The sequence below is a fragment of the Hydra viridissima genome, unplaced genomic scaffold (assembly GCF_058129835.1).
Source record: "Hydra viridissima isolate aposymbiotic clone 2 unplaced genomic scaffold, HvirCarnegie_v1 scaffold_8, whole genome shotgun sequence".
NCBI lineage: Eukaryota > Metazoa > Cnidaria > Hydrozoa > Anthoathecata > Hydridae > Hydra > Hydra viridissima.
Window position 1 is genome coordinate 1,945,309 of NW_028324307.1, and position 22,115 is coordinate 1,967,423.

Genomic DNA, 22,115 nt, shown 5'->3' on the forward strand with positions numbered 1-22,115 from the left:
AGCACTTGATGTATTACTTATTCCCAATAGATTCACAGTCACCTAACATCAACTATCGGTTCATGAAAGACATTTTGGCAGGATATGAAGATTTACAAAAGTGTTATTCTGGCAAATAAAAATTAAAAAAGAAAACCCAGGATGGAGAGATGATTTCAGATTCCTTTTTGAACTCTATGAAGCAACCAAAAGGAAGGAAAATGGTCTCATTATTGTTATAACTAATTAGAAAAGTGCATAAAATCAATAAAACCTGCAATTGTATTGCAATTCAATATACATTAAGAAATTTGTTGCCATAAAGGAACCATCACACTAGTTAATATATAACTATATACCTTAAACCTTTTTTTTTTTTTTTTTTTTTTTAGCTTTTTGTGTTTAAAAAAGATTTGTTTTCAGTTTGTAACTTCTTAGTTTATAGTAAAACCAAGAAAACTTTTGAAAACGCAAGAATTTTATATATAAAAAAAAAAAAAATTGTAAAAACTTTTGCATTTTTTATTTTTTTATTTTTATAAATCTTTTATAATGTGCTGTAATTAGCTATATAATGTAAAAAACAAAAAATTAACTATTAAACAACACTGTTGCATCTTGCCCTGGTCTCCCTACTCATTCATTTAAAAATGTGTTTATCATAGGAGCAAACATGGCATATGTAATCCTGCTGTAGTGAATGACTTCTTTGAAAAGCTCAGTATATGAGGCAGGTTTCTAAAGATACCAGCAGCTAGATAATGTTCTGTGAACATGGTGTTAAAAACTTGCACAAAACAATGGCAACTTCAATAAAATCCATGTACACCATACATAATTGCTGTTCAGCAGTTTATGAGTATATGCCAATGTATGTTTGATATAAAAATAAACACCTTTATAACAAATGATGCTATGGTTGTCCTAAAGATGCGTTCTATTCTAGGTAGATGGGAGTAGAGGGGAGGGAGGGAGGGAGAGAGAAGAATTCTTTGACTAATTAACAAAAGTATTTGTTGCTGGAACAAGTGGCCTGAATTGAATTCAAGTGTTGATTTTTGATGGTCAATTTGCACTTATCTCCAGAGGTTGTTAAGCTTGCCATAATTAACAACATAGAGTTGTTGTGCTTACTAGCTCATATAAGTAGCATTCTTCAGCCACTTGACACTAGTGTATTTAAGGCTATAAAATATACCTAGCAAAGTGCCTGTGCGCTATCTATGGCAAGAACTGATTCAGCATTTCCTGGATTATTGAACTGATGCGCGCATTTCCTGGATTATTGAAGCGCTTAAAAGATGCAGTTGCAGTTAAAAGAATTAATACATCTGACACTTGTGGAATATATTAAGTGAACAGAGAGATCACTAGCAACAAGCTTTTACATCAGGCAAGGTAAGAATGAATAGATGACGCACACAAACTAAAGGAGAGTTTGAAGAAAGTAAAAAAGAAACCCAAGGCTTTGAGCACTAAACCAGCAGTGTTAAAAGTTGTTATAAATGCTAGCAAGAAGAACATTATATGATTTTTAATGAGAAAAAACTAATTTTTCTTAAAGTAATTTTTCCTGGGCTTACCCTTAGTTACCAATATTAATCAATAACTTAAGTTATAGCTAATACATCAGATATCAATTATTACAAAATCAATGATTGGAATAACAAGTTTTTTTACCTGTTACACTTTCAAAACCACGCCAGAAGTTATCAATAGGAAAATTTTCTAAGATCTTTCCAGTCAAGCAGTTAACAACATCATTAAATTCATGCCCTGTAAAACCAAATAAATTTGAGTTTTTACTACTTCCACGCTTTCTTGTTTTTTAATGTCAAAAAAAAGTGTTTAATTTTAATGAGATACAAAAAAAAACTATGAACTAAAGTTTAATTGAGTGAATTTACTCAAGCTGAAAATTAATTCTGATTGGCTAGAAAATGAAAACTTTATTCAAAAAAATAGTACTTAGGTCATTTTTGACCAAAATATAATGACCAAAACATTTTAGTCCTAAAAAATATATTTTAAATTCATCTCAAAATATTTTAAGTCTGAACTTTTGTGCAATTGAGTAGCACAAAAGTTCAGACTTAAAATATTTTGAGATGAATTTAAAATATACTGGCAGCTCAATAAATATGGTAGTGGTTTAAAAGACATAATGAAATATTTTACAATGTTTTGGTATGTAAAAATTGAACTAATAATCATTTTTAAAATCCCATAAAACTGAAATGCGCCTTATTCCATTAACAACAAAGAATACACCCAAAGCAACCACAACCAATTTCAACTGGATGAGGCTCATGCACACATAACATATCAGCTAGATTTCCGATATCAACTGAAATAAAATTAATTGGTCGCAAAGCAACACTTAACTGATAAGTTCTACTCAAAATAAACTAAGTAGAAGGTGCCTAATGTGATGTACATGAAATTGATTAAGTTGATGGCATAAGAGTAGTTCTTAAAATGTTAATCTTTTTTTAGATTTTTAAACCTTAGCTCAATTAAACTTTAGTATTTATTTTTTTACTTGTGCATTTTATTCAATTATCTTTAAACTAGTAATCTGCATGGTTACACTAATTAATAGCAATCAAAATTAACACAGACTTATATAATTTAAAAGTCTAATTGACTTTTAACTAATTTCATTTTCTGTTTTTTTTTTTTTTTTTTTTTATCAAAAAGAAAAAAAAATTATTAAAAACAAATTTTTAAAAAAAATTTTTGTGCATAATTTGTATAATAATTTGTATAATGAATAAGTTGTGTTTGCAAATGAAATTTTTCTTTACTAACCAAAATCTCTGTTGAAAGCATCAGGAGACCAAAGTTCTTCGTTAAGAAATTTATGAACATTCGAGACAATAACAGGCTTCAAAGAAATTTAACAAAAAACACAGTTTCATTTTCATGGTAATCATGGTAACTTTCAAAAAGAAAACTATTTTTAAAAGTAAAAATGAAAAAAAAAAAAAACTTGCATAAAAAAACTAATAGAAAAACCTACAGCTCCTTTTTGCCATTCCTTCTGGAAGAGTAACATAGTGGACTGTGAAAAATGTGGCATTAAAATATGCAGCATTCTATTGTTACAAAACCACCGGCATTCTTTATCATGCTCATTGATGCTATTACAATCAGCATGCCGAGATTCATTTTTTATGTTTTCTTGACTCTATGAAGAACAAACATAAAATTTTAAAAAACTCATAAAAATATTAAAACAAAAATAACAACATAATAAAAGAAATTTTTTTATATAAGTTTCAAAATAAAAAAGATAATTATGTCCAATACAATTGATAAACTAAAATTTTTTGTCCACTACAATTGATAAACTGAAATTTTTTATAACAATTACCAACTGAAACAACAAAATGATAAAAATATTTCAACAAATGCATACTTCAAAATTTGCAATAGAAGCAAGAAACTCAAGAGCAGATGGGAAATCATCAGAAACATTAACTCTGTTTGGATCTAAATTATGCTTTGGGTGTGAAAACTCCAATAAATCTAAGTCCCGAAATTTCAAACCAACTTTTTTGCATACACTGAGAAGATCGTCACATAGTTCATATAAAACTAAAGTAATATTAATTTCTGTAAAAAATGTCATGCAAACAGTTTTTATTAATGAGACCACTTAACTTAAAAAACTTTGTTAACACATTAAATTATAAATTAATAACATTTTTTGATCATTAAAACTCTTCATTAAAAAGCATTAAAAGAAATTTAGAAAAAAATTAAGAAAAAAACAGAAAAAATTAGAAAAAAAAAAGTTGATACTTTAGAACTGTTATTAATATTTTTGTTTTCTTACATATGTAACATTTTTTGACACATTTTAATTGGCTTAAAGTATCAATCAATTTACACACTGGTGGTGTATACAGTATAAAATCAAAAATTAACATAGTTAAAAAAAAACCTTTTCTTGGAATGATTTGTGTAACAGTGAGTTGTTTAGTTTTATGAGAGCAGAGTTCCCCACTGTATTGACAAGAAGGCCACAAGTTGTGTCTCTCTCCTTAAATAAAATTTATAATCAATTTACCCTATACCCTATATAAACAAATGCAGTTGACAGAAATTTTTAACCTTTTAACTCTTTTTTATTTTACTGAAAATAACTCATTTAGACATAATGTAATAGAATACAACATTAATGCACAAAAAATTTGAATATATACAAGTACCTTTATCATCTTCGTACTTAAGAGCGCTTAGAAAGCAGTCTAAACATACAGCAAAGCCACATCTGTCACATATCCAATGTGTGTTAAACATTGTCGTAGCACAAATATCACACATCTCACGCACTTGAAGAACTGCTCTCTTCCATGCTACAATATCTAGCATTAAGAATAATTTAGTTAAACTATGAACAATTTAATAAACATATAAAATATATATTTATTTAAAAATCTTAAATTCTAAAGGGCAGTTAAACAAGGAAAAACTATTCTTAAAGCTTCCTTTAAATAAAAATAGAATATAATTATAATTTATTTTATTATAATAAAATACTAATAAAATACTAATAAAATAATAATAAAATAAAGATAAACTTTTGAAAAATTTTTTTTCTTTTCTAAAACTCTAATAAATTTTTTATTATATTTTTTAAAATTAGACAAACAAACCTAACTTTCCGCCCCACTTCACTGCTTCACTTTCCTCATGAACCAATTGTTGAAATTGGGCCCCAACATTTTCAAGTATTTGCTTACAAATGTTGACATCAAGATTTGCTATCAAGCAACAAATAAATATAAATATATGTAGAGGCCAGTCAACAGTAACTGTAATAAATATTTCCTCTTTAAAATTATCAATATGTTCAATAGGGTGGTTGCAAGAAAGTGATATAATTTTTATGACAAGTTGAAATTCCTGAAAAGTTGATAATTAGTGAAAAATTTTTTAAAGTTTCAGCTCAATCAGATCAAGACTAAAACCTGGCTGATAACCCCCTGAAACATTTATGTTTAGCATATTTTTTTTCTCAAAATTGTTTTCTGTACAAATCAGTTTATTATTAAGAATCTCTATTTAGTTTGTTATAGGGTGTTTTAATAAGTAAACATAGTTTAATCTTTTATAGCTGTAATTTACTTTTATGCTAAACACTACGCATTATTAGGAAATTAGCTTAGGTCACTACTAGAGAAGTCATTCCCCAAGTCAGTGTAACTCTAATGAAAGAAATGAAAACTAACCTCCATACTACCTGTCCCAGCAGATACTTATCAAGTATTAATGGTCTTAAGAACATGAACTTAGTGAACTGTGCATCACTGTTTGATGCTCTATCCATAAAAACTCTGAAAGCATCACAATTGTCTAACAGGAACAACAAAATATTACCTAATCAAATCAGGAAAAAGTGGTAAGATTTTATTCACTGTTGAGTTTTTTAAATCAATTGATCTATTGCCTCCTCTTCATATTTCTTATAACTAAATTTTTATAGTTTTTTTTTTTTTTTTTAGTTTCATTTTTTGCATGAAAGTTTAGGTAAGATGTTAACTTAGTACACTTAGTTTAGTAACACTTTACTTTAGTAACAATTGATTAATTTGGGGTAAAGAGAAATTGAATGATATAATGCATTCACCAAAAGTGAAGGTGTGGATAAGAGCATTAGCAACATTCCTTTTGGAGCCTTATATGTTAGGAGGCAACAAATAATATCATGAGATACTTGACAGTTATCTTTCAGCAGAATGAGGGTAACCCATGCATTTGCAAAGCACTTAAAGAAAAATTTTCAAAAAACATTTCCTGAACATGTTATCAGTTGCAGTTTCCTACACATCTGTGGTCACCCTGACCTGAATCCATGTGACTAATTTGTTACATACACAGTTTTCAACATTACCTCAAGCGCCATATATGTATCAAAATTATCAATACTACAAGTATTCAAAATGGTGTGCAAGCCACCATGTAGAATACTCATATACTGATAACTTTGTTTTTGAATTAGTCACTCATATCTTCTATCAACATATCTTCAATGATATGGTTGCTCTCTCTCTTTTGTAAAACATTTAAAACATCTTGTAGCTTTTTTACATCAACTATCACCCCAACATCTGAACACAGGTTTCTCGAAAGTTTTAAAAATTTTCATCAGTTGATAACTTAATTTTCTAAAATTGTTTTTTTACTGTTTTTAAGTTAATTAGCTTTCATGATTACTAACCGTTACTTTTTAATAAAAATATTTTCAACCAGGTGGATAAAAACAAATATTATAAATTCAGTTATGTATGCATGACTTTATTACTTTAGGCAAGTGGCAAAAGATTATTTACAAATATTTTACTACTTGCTCAAAGTAATTAAGTCTTGCATGTACAACTGAATATTGCAGAAAGAATGAAAAAACTTATTAGAATTCATTCATGCCTACTTTTTGAATGGTCAAATATCCAGTGCACAAGATCACTTGTGATGGCATCATCTGGTGTGCAAAATCCATTAGTTTTTCCTAGATCTAATCTAAGAGTAAGTTAAAAGGAGACAGAACATACCAAATAACACACACATATATATATACAAAATTAACTTTTAAATTTTCACTGAAAGAAAAAAAACCTTCTAAACATAATGAAACGACAGTATGTCTCTCCAGCATTTTCTTGGCAGTCAATACACATAGGCAGTTCTGGATAAAATCTGCAAGATTTCATCTGAAGACCTTTGACTGGATTTGAGCCTAAATGATTTAAATATAAAAAGTTAAAAATATTAATAATAATAATGATAACAATAATAATAATATTAATAATAATAATAATAATAATAATAATAATAATAATAATAATAATAATAATAATAATAATAATAATAATAATAATAATAATAATAATAATAATAATAATAATAATAATAATAATAATAATAATAATAATAATAATAATAATAACAACAACAACAACAACAACAACAACAACAACAACAACAACAACAACAACAACAACAACAACAACAACAGCAACAACAACAACAAAACAACAATAATAATAATAAAATGCAAAAGAATAAGTATTCCTCACTTCTGAACAAGATACCTTTTCTGAAAAATTACTGGAATAAAATGATTAGAAAGTATAAAATATTTTGATTAAATTATGAATACCAAAAAAAGGAAAAATTTCTTACAAACAGTTTGCTGGTTTATTTTATTAGTTTCTTCAGGATACCAGTACTTTTTTTTTTTTCTTTCTATGTTTGTTTTCTCTTTATGTGTTCTGTCATCTGTGATATGACTATCTGGTAATTTCCTATTTTGATTGGTAAAGTTTTGATTTCGGTTTGGATTATTGCAATCAGTTAGAACTACTTTGGGAACTCCCTGCTGCGTTGTATCATAATCTTTATCATTTTTGATTGGTGATGATTCAGAAGTGTTCTTATCAAAAGAACAATCTTTGTTATTACTATTTAGCAAAGATATTTTGGAGTGCATACTAGAGGAATCTGATAGAGAACTTTGGTATGGTATGTCTTCTTCGTTAGCTTCTTCTTTTTTATGACATTCTTTAATTCTCATAATTGTATCGGTTGTAATACTGCGTTGACTTCTTCGTGCAGAGTTAATATTTTGCTGAATTTGGGATGACTTGCTTTTTTCTTTTACTTTAAATGATTTTTTGACTTTTTTAGGACTTACAATTTTATTTTTCACTAAAAGTCTTTTTCTAGAAGCCTTATTATTACTATTTTGAAATGGTACATTAGAATTATTAACACTCTCATCAACCTTTTCTTCCATTGTATATGTGGTATATGTGGCAGAGGTAACATTACTATCAAATACCTCATCATTATGTTCAGACTTGGTAGCATTACTTAATCTGTATGCCGTTGTTGTATATGGTTTTCCTAATCCAGAAGTCAGAAGCTTACAGGTTTCTGTATCAGAATCATTACTGATTGTTGGATTTGTTGAAAGTGGTTCAACTGGAACTTTGAAATTTGACGAGGAAATTTTTTTTTTATTGGCAATCTTTTGATCACAGTCCAGATCAGTTTTTTTTCGTTTTAGACCGCCCTTATTAGTTGTTGATGAAGTTTTCTCAAAACACTCTGGAGCAATTTTATAGCCTGAGACTTTCTTAAGACATAATTGAGCTGATTTTAAAGATAGCACAGTATTAATATTTGAGTACACTGAAGCTGGTGTTTTAGTTGATATTTGCTCTAAACACTTTAATTTGGGTTTTTTAGATAATTGATTGTCATTAACTAAACACACTTTGGGTGTTTTATCTTTTTCCAAACATTCATGAGATGGTTTTGAAAATAACACATCCTTAGCTGTTCTGACTGATGTTGGTGACCCTTCATCAGTCAAAGATTTTAAACTGTTGGAAGTTGCATCAAGCAAGGAGCAATCAACCACTGTAACAGGTAAATGCATGTGATTATCTGCACAATATGATTTTTCATCTTTTAATTGTCTAGTTTTCTTGCTTTTCTCTACTCTAAAATTTTTTGAAATTGAGCAATCAAATCTTGTTGCTTTTGAACTAACTTCTTTGGTTTTATCAACATCCAAATTGCTAAGTATGTTAGCAGCAGAAGAATTTAAATTTTGTTGTGGTTGTATATTGTTATTTGCAGCACTGCAACACAGAACACTACTACAATATTCAGTGCTATTGAGAACACTATTACTACATAAGGTAGATTTAGTACAGCACATATCAAAAGGATACTTTAAATTCACTAGACAGTTTTTTTTCTTTTCTTCTTCCACCAAAGATAAATTGCAAGCTACATCTGAATTGATTGAAGAAACTGACTCACTGAAAACAGTTGGGTTTTTCAAAGGAATGAATATAGTTTTTGTTACTGCGAGAGTTGAAGTGTGATCATTTTGATACAAACTATAATTATAAGACTCCAGTAAATGTGAATTTTGAACAGCAATTTTAGAATCTTGAAGGTTACAAGAAGGATACATTTTGAAAAGCTGATTACAAAACCTGTTCCTATAATCTAGGTCTGTTATTTCAATAATGCGTTGATTTTTTAAGTGCTGAAAGAAATCAAAATCTAAATACTTAACTAAACGATTTGGTTTATCTACCTGAAAGGTTTTCTTACAATTGATATAATAAAGTAAATTAGATGAATTATCAGGACAAACAGGCATGACTTGTTGATTTCTTTTATTAACAGGTTTCACATTTTGAGAATGTATTACTTTTCCTATTTTTGAAAATTTCTTTTCCAAAAAACTTGTGTTTCCCATTTGAACTGAAGAACTAGTGGCAAATCCTTTATTAGACAAAAAATTTCCAAGCAATTTGGGAGACCATGGAGGAGACAAACTTTTAAAACAATTTTTGAAGCAAGAACCACTAGGCATATCAGGATTGTATTGCAGCAATGATTTTTCATCAAAATCTAAAATGCTTTTAACTGTAGAACTTTGGTTGGATGTAAAACCCAAAGTAAAAAGCTCAGCACTTGAATCAGTTGCATTCATCTTTTTATTTTGCTTTATGTTACTTACACATGAATCAGTTGCATTCATTTTTTTATTTTGCTTTGTGTTACTTAAAATCAATTGTGAAAAACAAAGATCTCTTTTATTAAATTTGCTGAAAATTTGAGAACCACTTTGAGTTGATGAAGCAATCAGATTTAGTGATTGCCTATTTCTTGACTTTAGCATAGCAGTCAACTTTTTATTAGGCTCCTGTTTCAAAATCTCAGAGATTTTTGTATGCATCACTCTTTTTGTACCAATGTCAGGCAGCTGATCAGTTTTAAATCTTTTGGAATGTGAAGAACTGCTTTTGTCAAGATAATTATTTGTTAAGTTAGCTTTATTTCTTTTCAAATTTGCTTTATTTCTCTTTGAATTCCTAAAGCAGAAAAGAGTATACTCCTTAATAGCATCTTCAAAATCCTTATCAATATCAGTTTTTGATTTTTTATCTATGTTATCAAGTGTTGAAATATTATTCTCTGTACTTAAACGATCAACAGCATTGTATGTTTTTTTGTAACAAACAAGGGGTGAGTAATTTTGAACAACTTCCAGAATATTTTTTTGATTATCATTTATTGATTTTTGATCTAATGACCCTAGAGTTTTTTTAGCATGAGCTGGTGTTAGATGTAATTTTGGAGAAAAATCCGAAGCCTTACTATATGGATGTAATACAACTTCATCTGAAAACTCTACACAGGGTATTTTAGCACAATGAGAGTCTGGAGTAACAAGAAAACTTGTGATATTTCGAGTGGTTATGTCCTCTGCAACAGCTTTAGAGCTTTGACGAGACTTGATCATCTGAATCATTCCAGTCGATACTTTAGTTAGATTACAATCAAAATTTGAATCTGGATTTTTTACAGAAATCTTTCTATTTCTTAAAAAAATATTTAAAAATGATTCATTCTTTTCATCTTGCTTTTTCTTTTCATTCAATTGTGTAGAAGTTTTAACAAAGTCCTGGAACTGATTTTGTGTAGGATTTTGTGAATAAATTTCAAAATCAATTGATTCCTTTTGTTGAAGCACCTGATTGCAAATAACAGGAGAATTACAAAATGTTTTTTTATCAAAACTTGTTTGTGAAACTAATTCATTTGCAATGCATTCTGGAGAATTGTTTGCAGTAGAAAAATACTTTTTTGAACTCATTAAACTTGTTGGCAACACTGGTGATGTTGTGTGATATGAAATTTGGTTACTCTTTACCACAAAACATTTGTCAACACTAACACTTTGGCAAAGATTTTTAGACTTCAATCGTGCCAAAGTGTCTTCTTTCATTTTGCTAACAGTTTTTTTACAGCTTTCTAAAAACAACTTTATCATAACAAAAATCTCACTCCAATTCAAGGTTGGATCAAGAGTCCATTTTTTATAAGGGGTTTCATTACCAATAAGACTCGGCACATCCAATGCTAAAAGAAAACATTGACTTTTCATGATTTGATTTACCATGCTCGGTTCGAATTCTGTGAGTTCCCTTATCAGAAAGTCTCGTGTTAACTGATGGTGTGCCATATACCCTTGCATATATGAAATAAATTGATATTCTTTACAACTTTTTTTTGCCATTAAAATCATTACATTTAAAAGAAGTGTTTGATCATGGCCAGAAAACTCATTACTATTTAAATAGTTATTGCATATGCGAGGCAACTCTTTATTTGCTCTTGATGATAAATCATCTACGAAGACAAAGGGTGATGAGCTAGAGTGACTGAGCTGATAATGCTTCTTTTCTAGCAATAAAAATGAATTGAATTTGAAATAAGATGAAGGTAATTCCATCAAAGCATAAGATTTATTAAATGCTTTAAACATCTGTTGATCTGAAGCAAAACAATTGTCATTTACTTCAACTTTTAACAATCTCGGAAGATTACATATACTCCTGAAAAAAAAATAAAAAAAGTTTTTAATATCTGTAACAAAAATACATTCAAAATATAAAATTTATATGTCGGCTATGCAGTGATGAAGAAAACTAAGAACTAAAATTTTTTTTATAGAGGTGGTGTAACGTAATGATATTCTACAATCCTTAAAAATCAACAAGAATGAATTAAATGTTTGAGTGTTCCATCTGCAATTATTTAGAGTAGGAAAATGTAGAAATCCGTTTACTTTTACCAGATCTTAATAATAAAAATCAATAATTAAAATCTCTCAAAAAATTTGAATGTTTTAAATTACATATATAGACATATATTACATATATAGGTATGTTTGAAGATCATAATAAGAACTTGGTTTTTTTTTTATATCTGTGCTGCCACTTAAGTTTACTAAAAACAAATGATAATACAAGATTTTGATAATAAAAAGCTATTTGAGTTATATTGCTAAATATTTTTAATCTAAAAGATCAAAAGATGAATACATAATTTTAAAAATGAAGTTAGTCCATATTAAACATTTTAAAACAAAAGTTTAAAGCAAAAAAACATAATTTGCACTAACCTAGTCTGTGAATATGAAATGCAGCTTGTATTAGTAGTAGGAACTCCATATAAACTTGTGAAGTTATTTGATAAAAGCATAGTACAGTTTTTGTAACTTAATGTAGAACTTTTGATCTCATCACAAGCAACTTTAAAGCAAGTGTTTTTCTTCTGTTCATAAGATTGTAACTCTGCATAATTTCCTCTTGATGTGTCTTTTGTAGTACATAAAAGATTATCAGCATTTGGAGTGATTTTATCAGAAAAGAAGCTACATTTCGACACTTGAGATACATTACTGATACGTAATGTTGATTGCTCTAAAATAAACTGATTTTTTCTACATTTTGTGTTGTTTTGTAATGAGTCAGTACTATTTTCATACAAATAACACAATGATGATGTTTGAGTTTTTGAGCTGCCTTCCATTGATGAAACATTGTTATCATCTTTATTATATAAAAATGTTTGAATATTTGAAATGCCTTCTACTGACATAACATTGGTATCATCTATATTACATGAAGATGTTGCTGTTTTTTTGGAGATGGCTTCCATGGATAAATTGTTGATATCATTTATGTTACGTGAATATGTTAGTTCACCATCTGAGATGCCTTCCATCACAACACTACCATTATCTTTATTAAATAAAGGTATTGTTTGACTTTTTGATAGCTTTTCTATTGACATGATGTTAATATTGCTGGAATAACATGTCTGGGCTTTAGTTTTTGAGGTCCCTTTCATTAATTGGACATTTGAGCCATTTTTATTACATGAATATACTGTTTGAATATTTGAAAAGCTTTCTACTGTTGCATTATTGGTTTTATCTACATTACATGAAAACTTTGTGTTTTTTTTTGAAATTTCTTTAATGGGCACAATATTAGTATCATTTATGTTATATGAATATATTGGTTCACCATCTGAGATATCTTCCATTACAACATTAGCATTACCTGTGCTAAATGAAGATACTGTTTGACTTTTTGAGATCTTTTCAAACAACTGAGTGTTGGTACCACATGCATTACATGAAGTTATTTCTTGGCATAATGAGTTGCTAAAAATAAAATCTTATACTTTGATTGATTTAAAAAAAATTGTTGAGGAGATATTGCATCTGTACATCTATACAATGGTACAATCAAAGAAAGATAAAAACTTTATGCAATTCATAAAAAAAGAGGTTGTTAAAAAACATAAATGAAACATGTTCCATGAAAATGTTCATATGTAAATTTGTCTTTTGATTTTTTTTTTTTTTTTTGCTTTATGAGCTCCACAAACAAAAACAATAACTAAATATAATAAATTTAAAGTTCAAAACTGATTTGTGTTTCTGACAAAAGAATAAAATCACCTAAACAAGGGGAGATCAAGGGGGAGATCACTTATTTCTACAAATCTTTCAAGCCTAATATAAAAAGTGAAGAACAACATTAAATATTTAAAAAAAAAGAAGAAAAAACAATATTTAAAAAGATATTTCAAAGTAAACATGAAAGCACCTAGTAGAGCATGGCTTATTTGCACAGATCTTCTTTAATTTATGAATGTCTCTGCAAAAAAAATAATTTAAAAAAAAATATATTTCAATAAAAAGTATTAAAAGTATTGAAAATTACAAAACTTTAAGTAAAAATAAGAAAAAAAACCTTTAAAAAAACAAACTCAAAAACTAAAACTGTTGCAAAAAACTACAAATTCATCTTAAAATGCATAAAAAAAATATTGGGAAATAAGGACCAATATTTTGCTTTTATGTATTGTTTTGAAAATCTATTTTATCAGCAAAAGTATAACTAACAAACAAGCATAAAAAAAAAACTGAACAAACCCAATCAACTCATAATCGATAACTTCTATTGAATTTTTCAATCTAAAAAATTAGAAGAGAGTTATTAACTAAATAGATAAAAAAATCTTGTTGTTTAGCCTTTTGTAATACTGAATTTTTCAATACACTGTTTAAAATGTGATAAAATTATCTAAGTGTTAATAATCTGACAATTCATTATAACAAAATGCACACTTCAATCATCTTTAATAGATATCGAAAAGTTTTATAAAAATAACTGTTCTTTTGTGAATACTCAATGTGCACTTTGTGAAAACTATAGTCCACATAATTCGCCTAGTGTGCTTTTTATTTGTTCAATCATTGTGAAATTCAAAAAAAGCACTTTATGATACTAAGCCACCAATTAGATAAGTGCAAAAAATGAAGAAAATATTAATGCTGCAAAAGCTAGTGATGTAGAAGAAGCAAATTTATTGATTCTGTATCATTTTCAGAAGCAAGGTGTTTAAAGGCAACAATCTTGTGTATTTTAAGAAAAACATTTGGGCTCACACTCTTATAAGATTGTCCTTGTTGTGCTTTTATGGATTGGGCTCTAGAGAAACTTGCAACTGATCATAATTTTGGTCTAAAATCATCTTGTGAAAAAAGAAAGTTGTTGCTTTCAACATTTTTTAACAAAAACAATTTAGAATTACACCGTGACTTTTTATGAAAGAGTTTTCTTTCATAAAAGGTCATGGTATAATTCGATTTATGGTATGGTGGCATCATTGGACCATATTTTATTCAAAATGAGGCAGGTGACACAATTATAGTTAATGGTGAAAAACATCAAACAATGTTAAAAGATTTTTTGTGACCCAAATTTGATGAACTTGACTTGAATTAATGTGGTTCCCACCCATCTACTGGCTTTACCATTAACTTATTGCAAAGGGTGGTGGCTAATTTTTAAAAAGTTAGCGGTTAACTGGCAACCAAGAAGTTGTGATTTAACTCCATCTGATTACTTTTTAGTGTTATTTTAAATTGATGTTTTATGCAAACAAACTACAAACATGATGCATTGGATTCAATAATCGAGTGCTGCAAATATGATACTAGACTTGATTTATCAGACAGGTTCCATCAAATTTGATTCTGTTAACAATTTCAAGGTGGTTATTTAAATGATGTAACAAATGTAATTAAACATTAAAAATATAAATATATATTGTCAAATATTATCAATCTTTTGTTTTTTTTTTCAGTTCAAATCTGAATATTATTTCTTATTGAAAAATCCTTTATTTTTTTAAGATTTCTTAACTTCCCTATTTTGACAAAGTAAGTAAAATCAAAATTTTGTTTGAAAATAATTTCTTCACAATACTTTGTTTGAGTGTGAACCTCTAAGTCACTCACCTGCAGCACTTCCTTTTGACAATATTATGAACTAAAACACCATAATCTACTGAAGAAGCAACTGAAGATATTTCTACTTCAGAAGAACTTTTAGTTGATCTAAAAAAAAATAAAGTAATTTAAAATAAAGACTGAAGATCATTATATTAAAAAAAATTATAACAAAATAAATAAAAAAAAAAAAAAAACATATAGTAAAGCAAAAGTAATCAGCAGCAGCAGTTCTTAGAGAAAAACTTTTCTGATTCTAAAAACAGTCAGAAAAAAAAAAACATTTAAAAAAGAATTCTTTTAACTTGATCTGCAGCAACTTTACAATAAACAAAAAATTAGAAACAAATCTCACTGAGTATGGTTGACTTTCAAAGCAGCAAACTGCTCTTTGTACAATTCTACATTCTCCATCCATGATGGCAAACTCCAGTTTAAATAAATCATATTAGGACTAGGTGAGGTATCCTACAAAATAAACAGATAAACATTCCACTGTGTTCACTTAAAGCGAAACAATTAATTTTGAAAAAAGAGTATAAGATAAAAAGAGATGGAATTAAAGACAGAAGTAACAGTTAGGAATTGAATTTAAGTTGAAGAAGTAGAATAAAATAGAGATGAGGAATGGAACTAAGACAACGAAGTGAAATTAGAATGAGGAGACAGAAAAGTAAAAAAAAAGAAATAATAAAAAAAATAAAAACAGAAGTTACCTTAATCGCACCTTGAACTTTTATGTTGCTATTGTGGCGTGAGAAGTGTTGTCGTGAAGCCTGACCTAGTAACATCTTATCTAATTGATAATCTAAATAAATCAAAAAAATATTTTAAAAATCTTAACTTTATATCTTTTTCAAATTTATAAGTTGTTTTCTGATTTTATTTTTTACATTACTCTCTTTAAACAGGTTGGATTCTTTGTACTTTAATACACAAGAATATAATCTATATTATATGAAGATCAAATGAAATAATATTTTGAACAATTATAAACATTATTTAAGTTTATGAATGTTAAAAATAGCAGTTTTACTCATTACATTGAATGTTATTAACAAACTGAAGTGATCTTTTAATAAGAAATATTGTAAAAACCTGAACAACATATGATCACATGAACAATCTGTGGGTCAACATGGATGCTTTCTAATTTTTCTTTATGTAACACAGTTAATTTCTAAAAAAAAGGTTGTAAAAGAAAATGTGGCAAAGATTCATTCAAGATTTCCATAGCACTTGTCTAAAAAATATTTAAAATTTTATCAAATTAAGACATGTACCAGAAAAAATCTGTGCGGACATTATAAAGGATATTTATCTATTGTATTTCGATATTGAATGTTAGGTATATTTTGAAAGTACATAAATTAATATTTTTAAATTTCACTTAAGAAAGTTTGTGAAGTTTTGTACGTGAGAATGCACGCACTTTGCGTTTTACACTCAATATCAGCTTTTGCACAGTCTTCGGCTGGACTTTCTTAATAGCTCTCATCCATTTATTTTTGAAGTCTTTAATGTTTTTGGCTTCTTTTACATTGAACCTTAGTTTTCTTTTGACAAGAGCCCAATATCTTTCGATAGGACGTAGTTCGGGACAATTTGGTGGATTGCAGGGTTTTTCAACGAAATCTACTTTATGTTCTCTAGCCAGTTTAAAGTTGTCCCAGAGTAGTGACATGATGCTAAATCAGGCCAAAATAACAGGTTACCCGTGTGTGTTCTTAAAAACAGCAAAAGACATTTCTTGAGGCATTCTTTTATGTATATTTTGGTGTTAATTGTTCCCGTAGTCACAAAACAAGAGCTTCTTTCACCACATTCACAAACTGCTTGCCAAACTAAGAATTTTTTAGCGAATTTTTGCATTCCAATGCATTTATATTTAGAATTCAGTTTCTTGCGATTAATTGCTGAATAATATTGGTGTCCTGGAAGAGGTGGGAAATATGCGGCACAATAAGTTTCATCATCAATAGTCAAACAAGATTTTTTAGCACATAATTTTTTATAGAGCGGCTTTGAACATCGAATTGCGACATTTTCTTGCTTTTCTTCACAACGAGGAACTTTTTTCTTTTTATAAGATTTATAACCACAATTTCTCTTTACTCTTTGTATAGTGGAATCACTTGTCTTAAATTTATTCGCTAATGTTCGAACAGAAATCTCCGGTTTTCTGTCTAAGGCATCTTTTACCTTTTTACCAAGATCTCGTCTAACAAAACATTTTTTTCTTCCACTTCCTGATTTTCTTATGATTGTACCAGTGTCCTTAAATTGTTTCACAGCGCTCTGCACTGTTCTCAAAGCAATCTGCAGCTCTTTAGAAATTGTTTTGTTTGATACACCAGGATTTTCAACGAGAAAATGCAAAATTTTTTCTCGCTTATAATCTTGATTTGATGACATTTCAATTAAAGCTAATTGTTTTGATAACAGAGTTGTTTAAATTTTGAACAACATTAATACAATCACATTTTAAAACAATTAGCTATTTTAAATGATGTACGGTTTCCGTAAACACCACATCAGAACACGCGCAGATTTTTTCTGGTACATGTCTTAGTAAAGTTAATTAGTAAGTATATTTTGTAATTCTAATTTATTAATATAGAATATATTAGTTATAAGTTTAGCAATCCTTCTTAAATTTTATTTTTTAGGAAGAAGCTCAATAAGTTTTGTTGCCAAATGAAAAAACACAAACTGGATGAAAATTAGGCAATCATATTACACCATAATTTTGCCATGTTAAAAGTAAGCATTATAAATCAATTGATGGATTTTTCAAACAAATTATTATATATTAGAAAAAGAGAATAAAAATAACAAAAAGCTATTTAAAAGGTGAGAAAAATTTCCCTTGAGCAATTTTCAATGAACAGTGATGAACCAAGTTACTTTATAAAACAAGAATTAATTACAGATCATAAACTTAACTTATTGTATAATAATTTGTCTATTTATATCTTAAATTTTAGGACAGTAACAAATATTTTTACTTGAACCATGTAAAGATTTATATGAAAAAAAAAATGAAAAAAAAAGATTCAGACTTACTCTTGTGAAGAGATTATGCTCAGTGAGGGTTGCATAGTAAGGATCGCCATTTAGACTAAAAAAAGGCTGATTTTAATATTATAAGAATTAGAACAACATATAATAACTATATTTGATACTTGGATCATTGATCCCTGTTATGAACATTGATCCATGGGAAAAAATATATATAATGGTTATTTTTGAAAGAATACAATAACTGAGAGATGTTTTTAGGCTCAACCTTTAATAAATATTACAAATCTTTTTTTATCTAAAGATGACATACTTGTATACTTTCAACTGGCATGGGGAGAGTGTATAAGGACCTAGAACCAATAAAATTAACACAAAAAAAGTTAAGACATTTATAAGAATTTTTTTTTTTTTTAATTTTAATAAAGATGATTCCAATGCACCTAATATTTTAAAGGAATAATTTCAAAGAAAACCGTTTAACAGGAGAAGCTGTGTTTTCTTCACTCTAAGCCATAAGGATAAATCTTCTAATACAACAGTAGACTGTGAATCTCGCTTGTACTAAATACAATTTCATATTTTAATATTCTAAGCACCTTAAAGCTTTAAGTAAGTTTACAAAAGTTTAATTTAATTCATTATAGTAATTTTAAAAAATCATTACAAGCAAAATATGGTATCATCATGAACTTATACTAAATTTAATTGGTTGCAAAAGCTTTTTGAAACACTCTGTGTAAACAATAATTTATACAGAAATTTACCTTTTTCTTTTTTTTGTTTTTTTTTTTTGTTTTGTTGAAAAGTGGAAATTACTAAATATTTTTATGTGTGGATAGTGTAATAAACTGATTTTGAAACAAATTGTCTGAAAAACTACCAGCATTACAAAAACTTACTTATAAAGAAACTAAATGTATCAATTTGCATAAATAAGTAGTGATAATATATATATATATATATATATATATATATATATATATATATATATATATATATATATATATATATATATATATATATATATATATATATATATATATATATATATAATCCCTGAGCAACAAGATACTTACTTCTTTAAGCCTAAATGGATAAAGTAATCTACATGAAATTCTCTCCCTAAATTAGAAAACATTTTAAAAACCTAACACTGTTGTTGAAATCTTGAGAAAAATCAAGAAATCTTTCACTATTCCAAAGGGTACTTTAAAAATTTTTTGAAGTTTACAAAACAAGTTGGTTGTGCTAAAACCAGCATGATTATGTAATTTATAAAACTAATAAGACAAGAGGTTTATTTCATAAGACCATACACTTCCTTGGACCCAAAGTACTGCACGTAAACATTTTCAGTGGCAGATTTATCAAAAAGTCTTTGAAAAACCTAAAAATATCAAAATAAATGTTTTGAATTTTTGAGTCAAAGATGAAATAATAGAGATATTATTTTTGGCTTCTAATTAATTATTAATTTGAAAGTTAACAAACTAAAATTTGTGTCCTGAAATTGAAAGCTTTATCTAGTTTCAGGACAATTGCAAAATATAATCATAAACAAGTACGAATAATATTCAGCAGCTCAAAGATTTAGGTTTTTATTTGAGCTAATTAACTGAATTTAAATCTCACAAACAAATTTTGATGTACTATTTAATGCTTTTTAAATAACCATTTCAATAAAAAAAAAAAAAAAGGTAATAAGTAAACATTTTTAAAAATGTGTATAAATAAATACCAATGCAGGACATCGACTTGTTTTACGAGGAACTTCAACTAATATAGTTTCAATTAAAAGACGACTCCAAACCTTTGAAATTTTCAGTTCTTCAACCTTACCATTATCCAACTCAACTGTGATCTTAAAAACAAACCTTTAGTAAAAACCATCTTAATCACAGTTGTCAAATATTTACCTTGAGATAAATCATAAACTTAAGGTTCAAAAATTACAACAACAAAAATTTTAACAAAAAAAAAAAGAAACTGCAATAGCATTATATAACATCATTACACCAAATAATATTTGACAGGTAAAACATTTTAGCTTAAAAAAACATTATTCAAAATAGAAATATTTTATAAATGACTCTATAAACTGACTCATTTGTAAAATATCTATAACCAAGGTTGAAAAACAATATTTGAAGCCAAAAATTTCCTTTAAAATACACAGAACAATTAAGATAAAATACACAGCAGAACTAAGAAAAGATTAACTCTAAAATTACTTATTAGGGAACTAAAACATGCTCATAACAAAAAATTTTAAAAAAAGTGGTCTCAAAGTTCAATTTAACATAAAAAATAACTCTACAGAAGTGTTTCTTGAGAATTGGAAGTTTTAATGTTAACTAATATTTAACAAGAGAAATCTGAGTATTACATATCTTAACATTAACATAACTACATAGCTTTAAAAAACATGATCTTATAAATGTTTTTAAGATTCTCAAAATGATAATGGTAGTTAGAATGATTCTGGTATTGTGGACCTTGATACAAAGGCATAATTTTTAAAAGTAATTTATTCAAACTTCTTTAAATACATATTATTACAACTTATGATAACTAATTATCTTAGGTACTTATTTCTTCCATGTTTTGAGAGTTAATACAGGAATAATGTAAATAATTTGGAATATTTAATGTCTTTCGTGTTAAGATTTTATGCACTTTTTACTTACAGAGAGCATTAAAATTATAACTATTGACTTACACAGTAAATCACTGAAGTGTGAAATTAAAAAGCTAATGGTCTTACCTTTAAATTATGACAATCTAATTTCTCTAAAGAGAAATTCTTAGATACTGATCTAATACATCCAGATAGAAATTGTGATCCCGGTGATTTAGAATTGTTAACAAGGGTTCTGTTACTTTTTCCGTGGTGATAAGAATAAAGTAAGGCAAATTCACTTAGGATTATACGTTTTCCAGGTAATTGTTCAGTAACAATCATTTTAAATCAAGTAAAAAGGATTGCATGAAAAAGAAAACATTGATTAAAATTTATTCTAAATGAGTTGGTTAATCTTCCGCTCAGTCCGTCAAGTTTTGGTTTCGCTTTAAAACGAACGCAATCCACGTATTAAGGACGAATCAATAAGAATTGTTTGGTCATTACAATTATTATTTTTTTATCTCTGCAAACCTCAAATTACCTTTCTTTAAGTGTTCTGCTTCTCAAAATGTAGAATTAATCGAGTTCAATTATTTGAAAATAAGTAGAAATTGAGATTGACTCATCGATTGAGATTGGTTCATCCATTTCATGCTTGCGCTCTCAGCTTCTCTCACTTACGTAAGTGAGCGCAATAGTCACACCTATCAAATATTTTTAAAAAGCCCTAAATTGATTGGCAAATGCAGATTTTTGCCGGAATGTGGTTTGATAAAAAAAAAAAAAAAAAAAAAAAAGAACAAACAAAACAGTAATACAAAATATAACAGACTTGCAAAACATAGTACCCTTACAATAAAGCGGCAAAGAAGAGTACCAATCAATTGAGTTATACTAAGAAAATGGTATAAACGTTCAGGTAATAACTTAATTTACTTTTGGTGAAAAAATAAATAAATATATAAGAAGAATTACTAATGTATTCAATTCTTTACCCAAGTATATCTAGATAATTGTTTTTACAGATTCTCTAACACAAGAAAGTGTTAAAGCTGGTTTTTTGACCGATATAGAAAATTTTTCAATAGCACTATTGACACAAAAAGAGTGTTGAATTGTGATGAAATGCTTCAATTTAACAATTTTTGGGTTAATGGCAGGGCTATGGAGTCGGAGTCGGAAAAATTGTACCGACTCCGACTCCGGTTTAAAAAGAATCTTTCAAAGTTTCATAATTTTCATAAGGATTTTATAGATGTTACAAAACAACAAGTCCCAGAATGCTCTGAAAGCTGT

General features: G+C 27.7%; 1 protein-coding gene across 2 annotated transcripts in view; it reads right to left on the reverse strand.

Moving 5' to 3' along the window:
- Positions 1 to 21,521, reverse strand: part of LOC145187187 (uncharacterized) — a 30,935-nt gene extending 9,414 nt beyond the window's left edge. The window contains exons 1-25 of one of the 2 annotated variants that reach the window (XM_090094857.1): positions 20,961 to 21,521; positions 19,935 to 20,057; positions 19,513 to 19,583; positions 19,273 to 19,318; positions 18,670 to 18,757; positions 18,507 to 18,546; positions 18,239 to 18,293; positions 16,271 to 16,352; positions 15,889 to 15,980; positions 15,528 to 15,640; positions 15,182 to 15,280; positions 13,811 to 13,852; positions 13,482 to 13,532; positions 13,334 to 13,387; positions 11,984 to 13,033; positions 7,171 to 11,414; positions 6,604 to 6,724; positions 6,419 to 6,507; positions 4,644 to 4,751; positions 4,197 to 4,352; positions 3,929 to 4,027; positions 3,401 to 3,579; positions 3,002 to 3,169; positions 2,791 to 2,866; positions 1,660 to 1,755 (exon numbers count right to left, since the gene is read on the reverse strand). In XM_090094857.1, the coding sequence (XP_089950983.1) occupies positions 1,660 to 1,755; positions 2,791 to 2,866; positions 3,002 to 3,169; positions 3,401 to 3,579; positions 3,929 to 4,027; positions 4,197 to 4,352; positions 4,644 to 4,751; positions 6,419 to 6,507; positions 6,604 to 6,724; positions 7,171 to 11,414; positions 11,984 to 13,033; positions 13,334 to 13,387; positions 13,482 to 13,532; positions 13,811 to 13,852; positions 15,182 to 15,280; positions 15,528 to 15,640; positions 15,889 to 15,980; positions 16,271 to 16,352; positions 18,239 to 18,293; positions 18,507 to 18,546; positions 18,670 to 18,757; positions 19,273 to 19,318; positions 19,513 to 19,583; positions 19,935 to 20,057; positions 20,961 to 21,158 (7,540 nt within the window). In that variant the 5' untranslated portion in view covers positions 21,159 to 21,521. Of the gene's footprint in view, positions 1 to 1,659; positions 1,756 to 2,790; positions 2,867 to 3,001; positions 3,170 to 3,400; positions 3,580 to 3,928; positions 4,028 to 4,196; positions 4,353 to 4,643; positions 4,752 to 6,418; positions 6,508 to 6,603; positions 6,725 to 7,170; positions 11,415 to 11,983; positions 13,034 to 13,333; positions 13,388 to 13,481; positions 13,533 to 13,810; positions 13,853 to 15,181; positions 15,281 to 15,527; positions 15,641 to 15,888; positions 15,981 to 16,270; positions 16,353 to 18,238; positions 18,294 to 18,506; positions 18,547 to 18,669; positions 18,758 to 19,272; positions 19,319 to 19,512; positions 19,584 to 19,934; positions 20,058 to 20,960 lie in introns of those variants that run through there. The other variant, XR_016454695.1, reaches the window with a different exon arrangement.
- Positions 21,522 to 22,115: the final 594 nt, after the last annotated feature.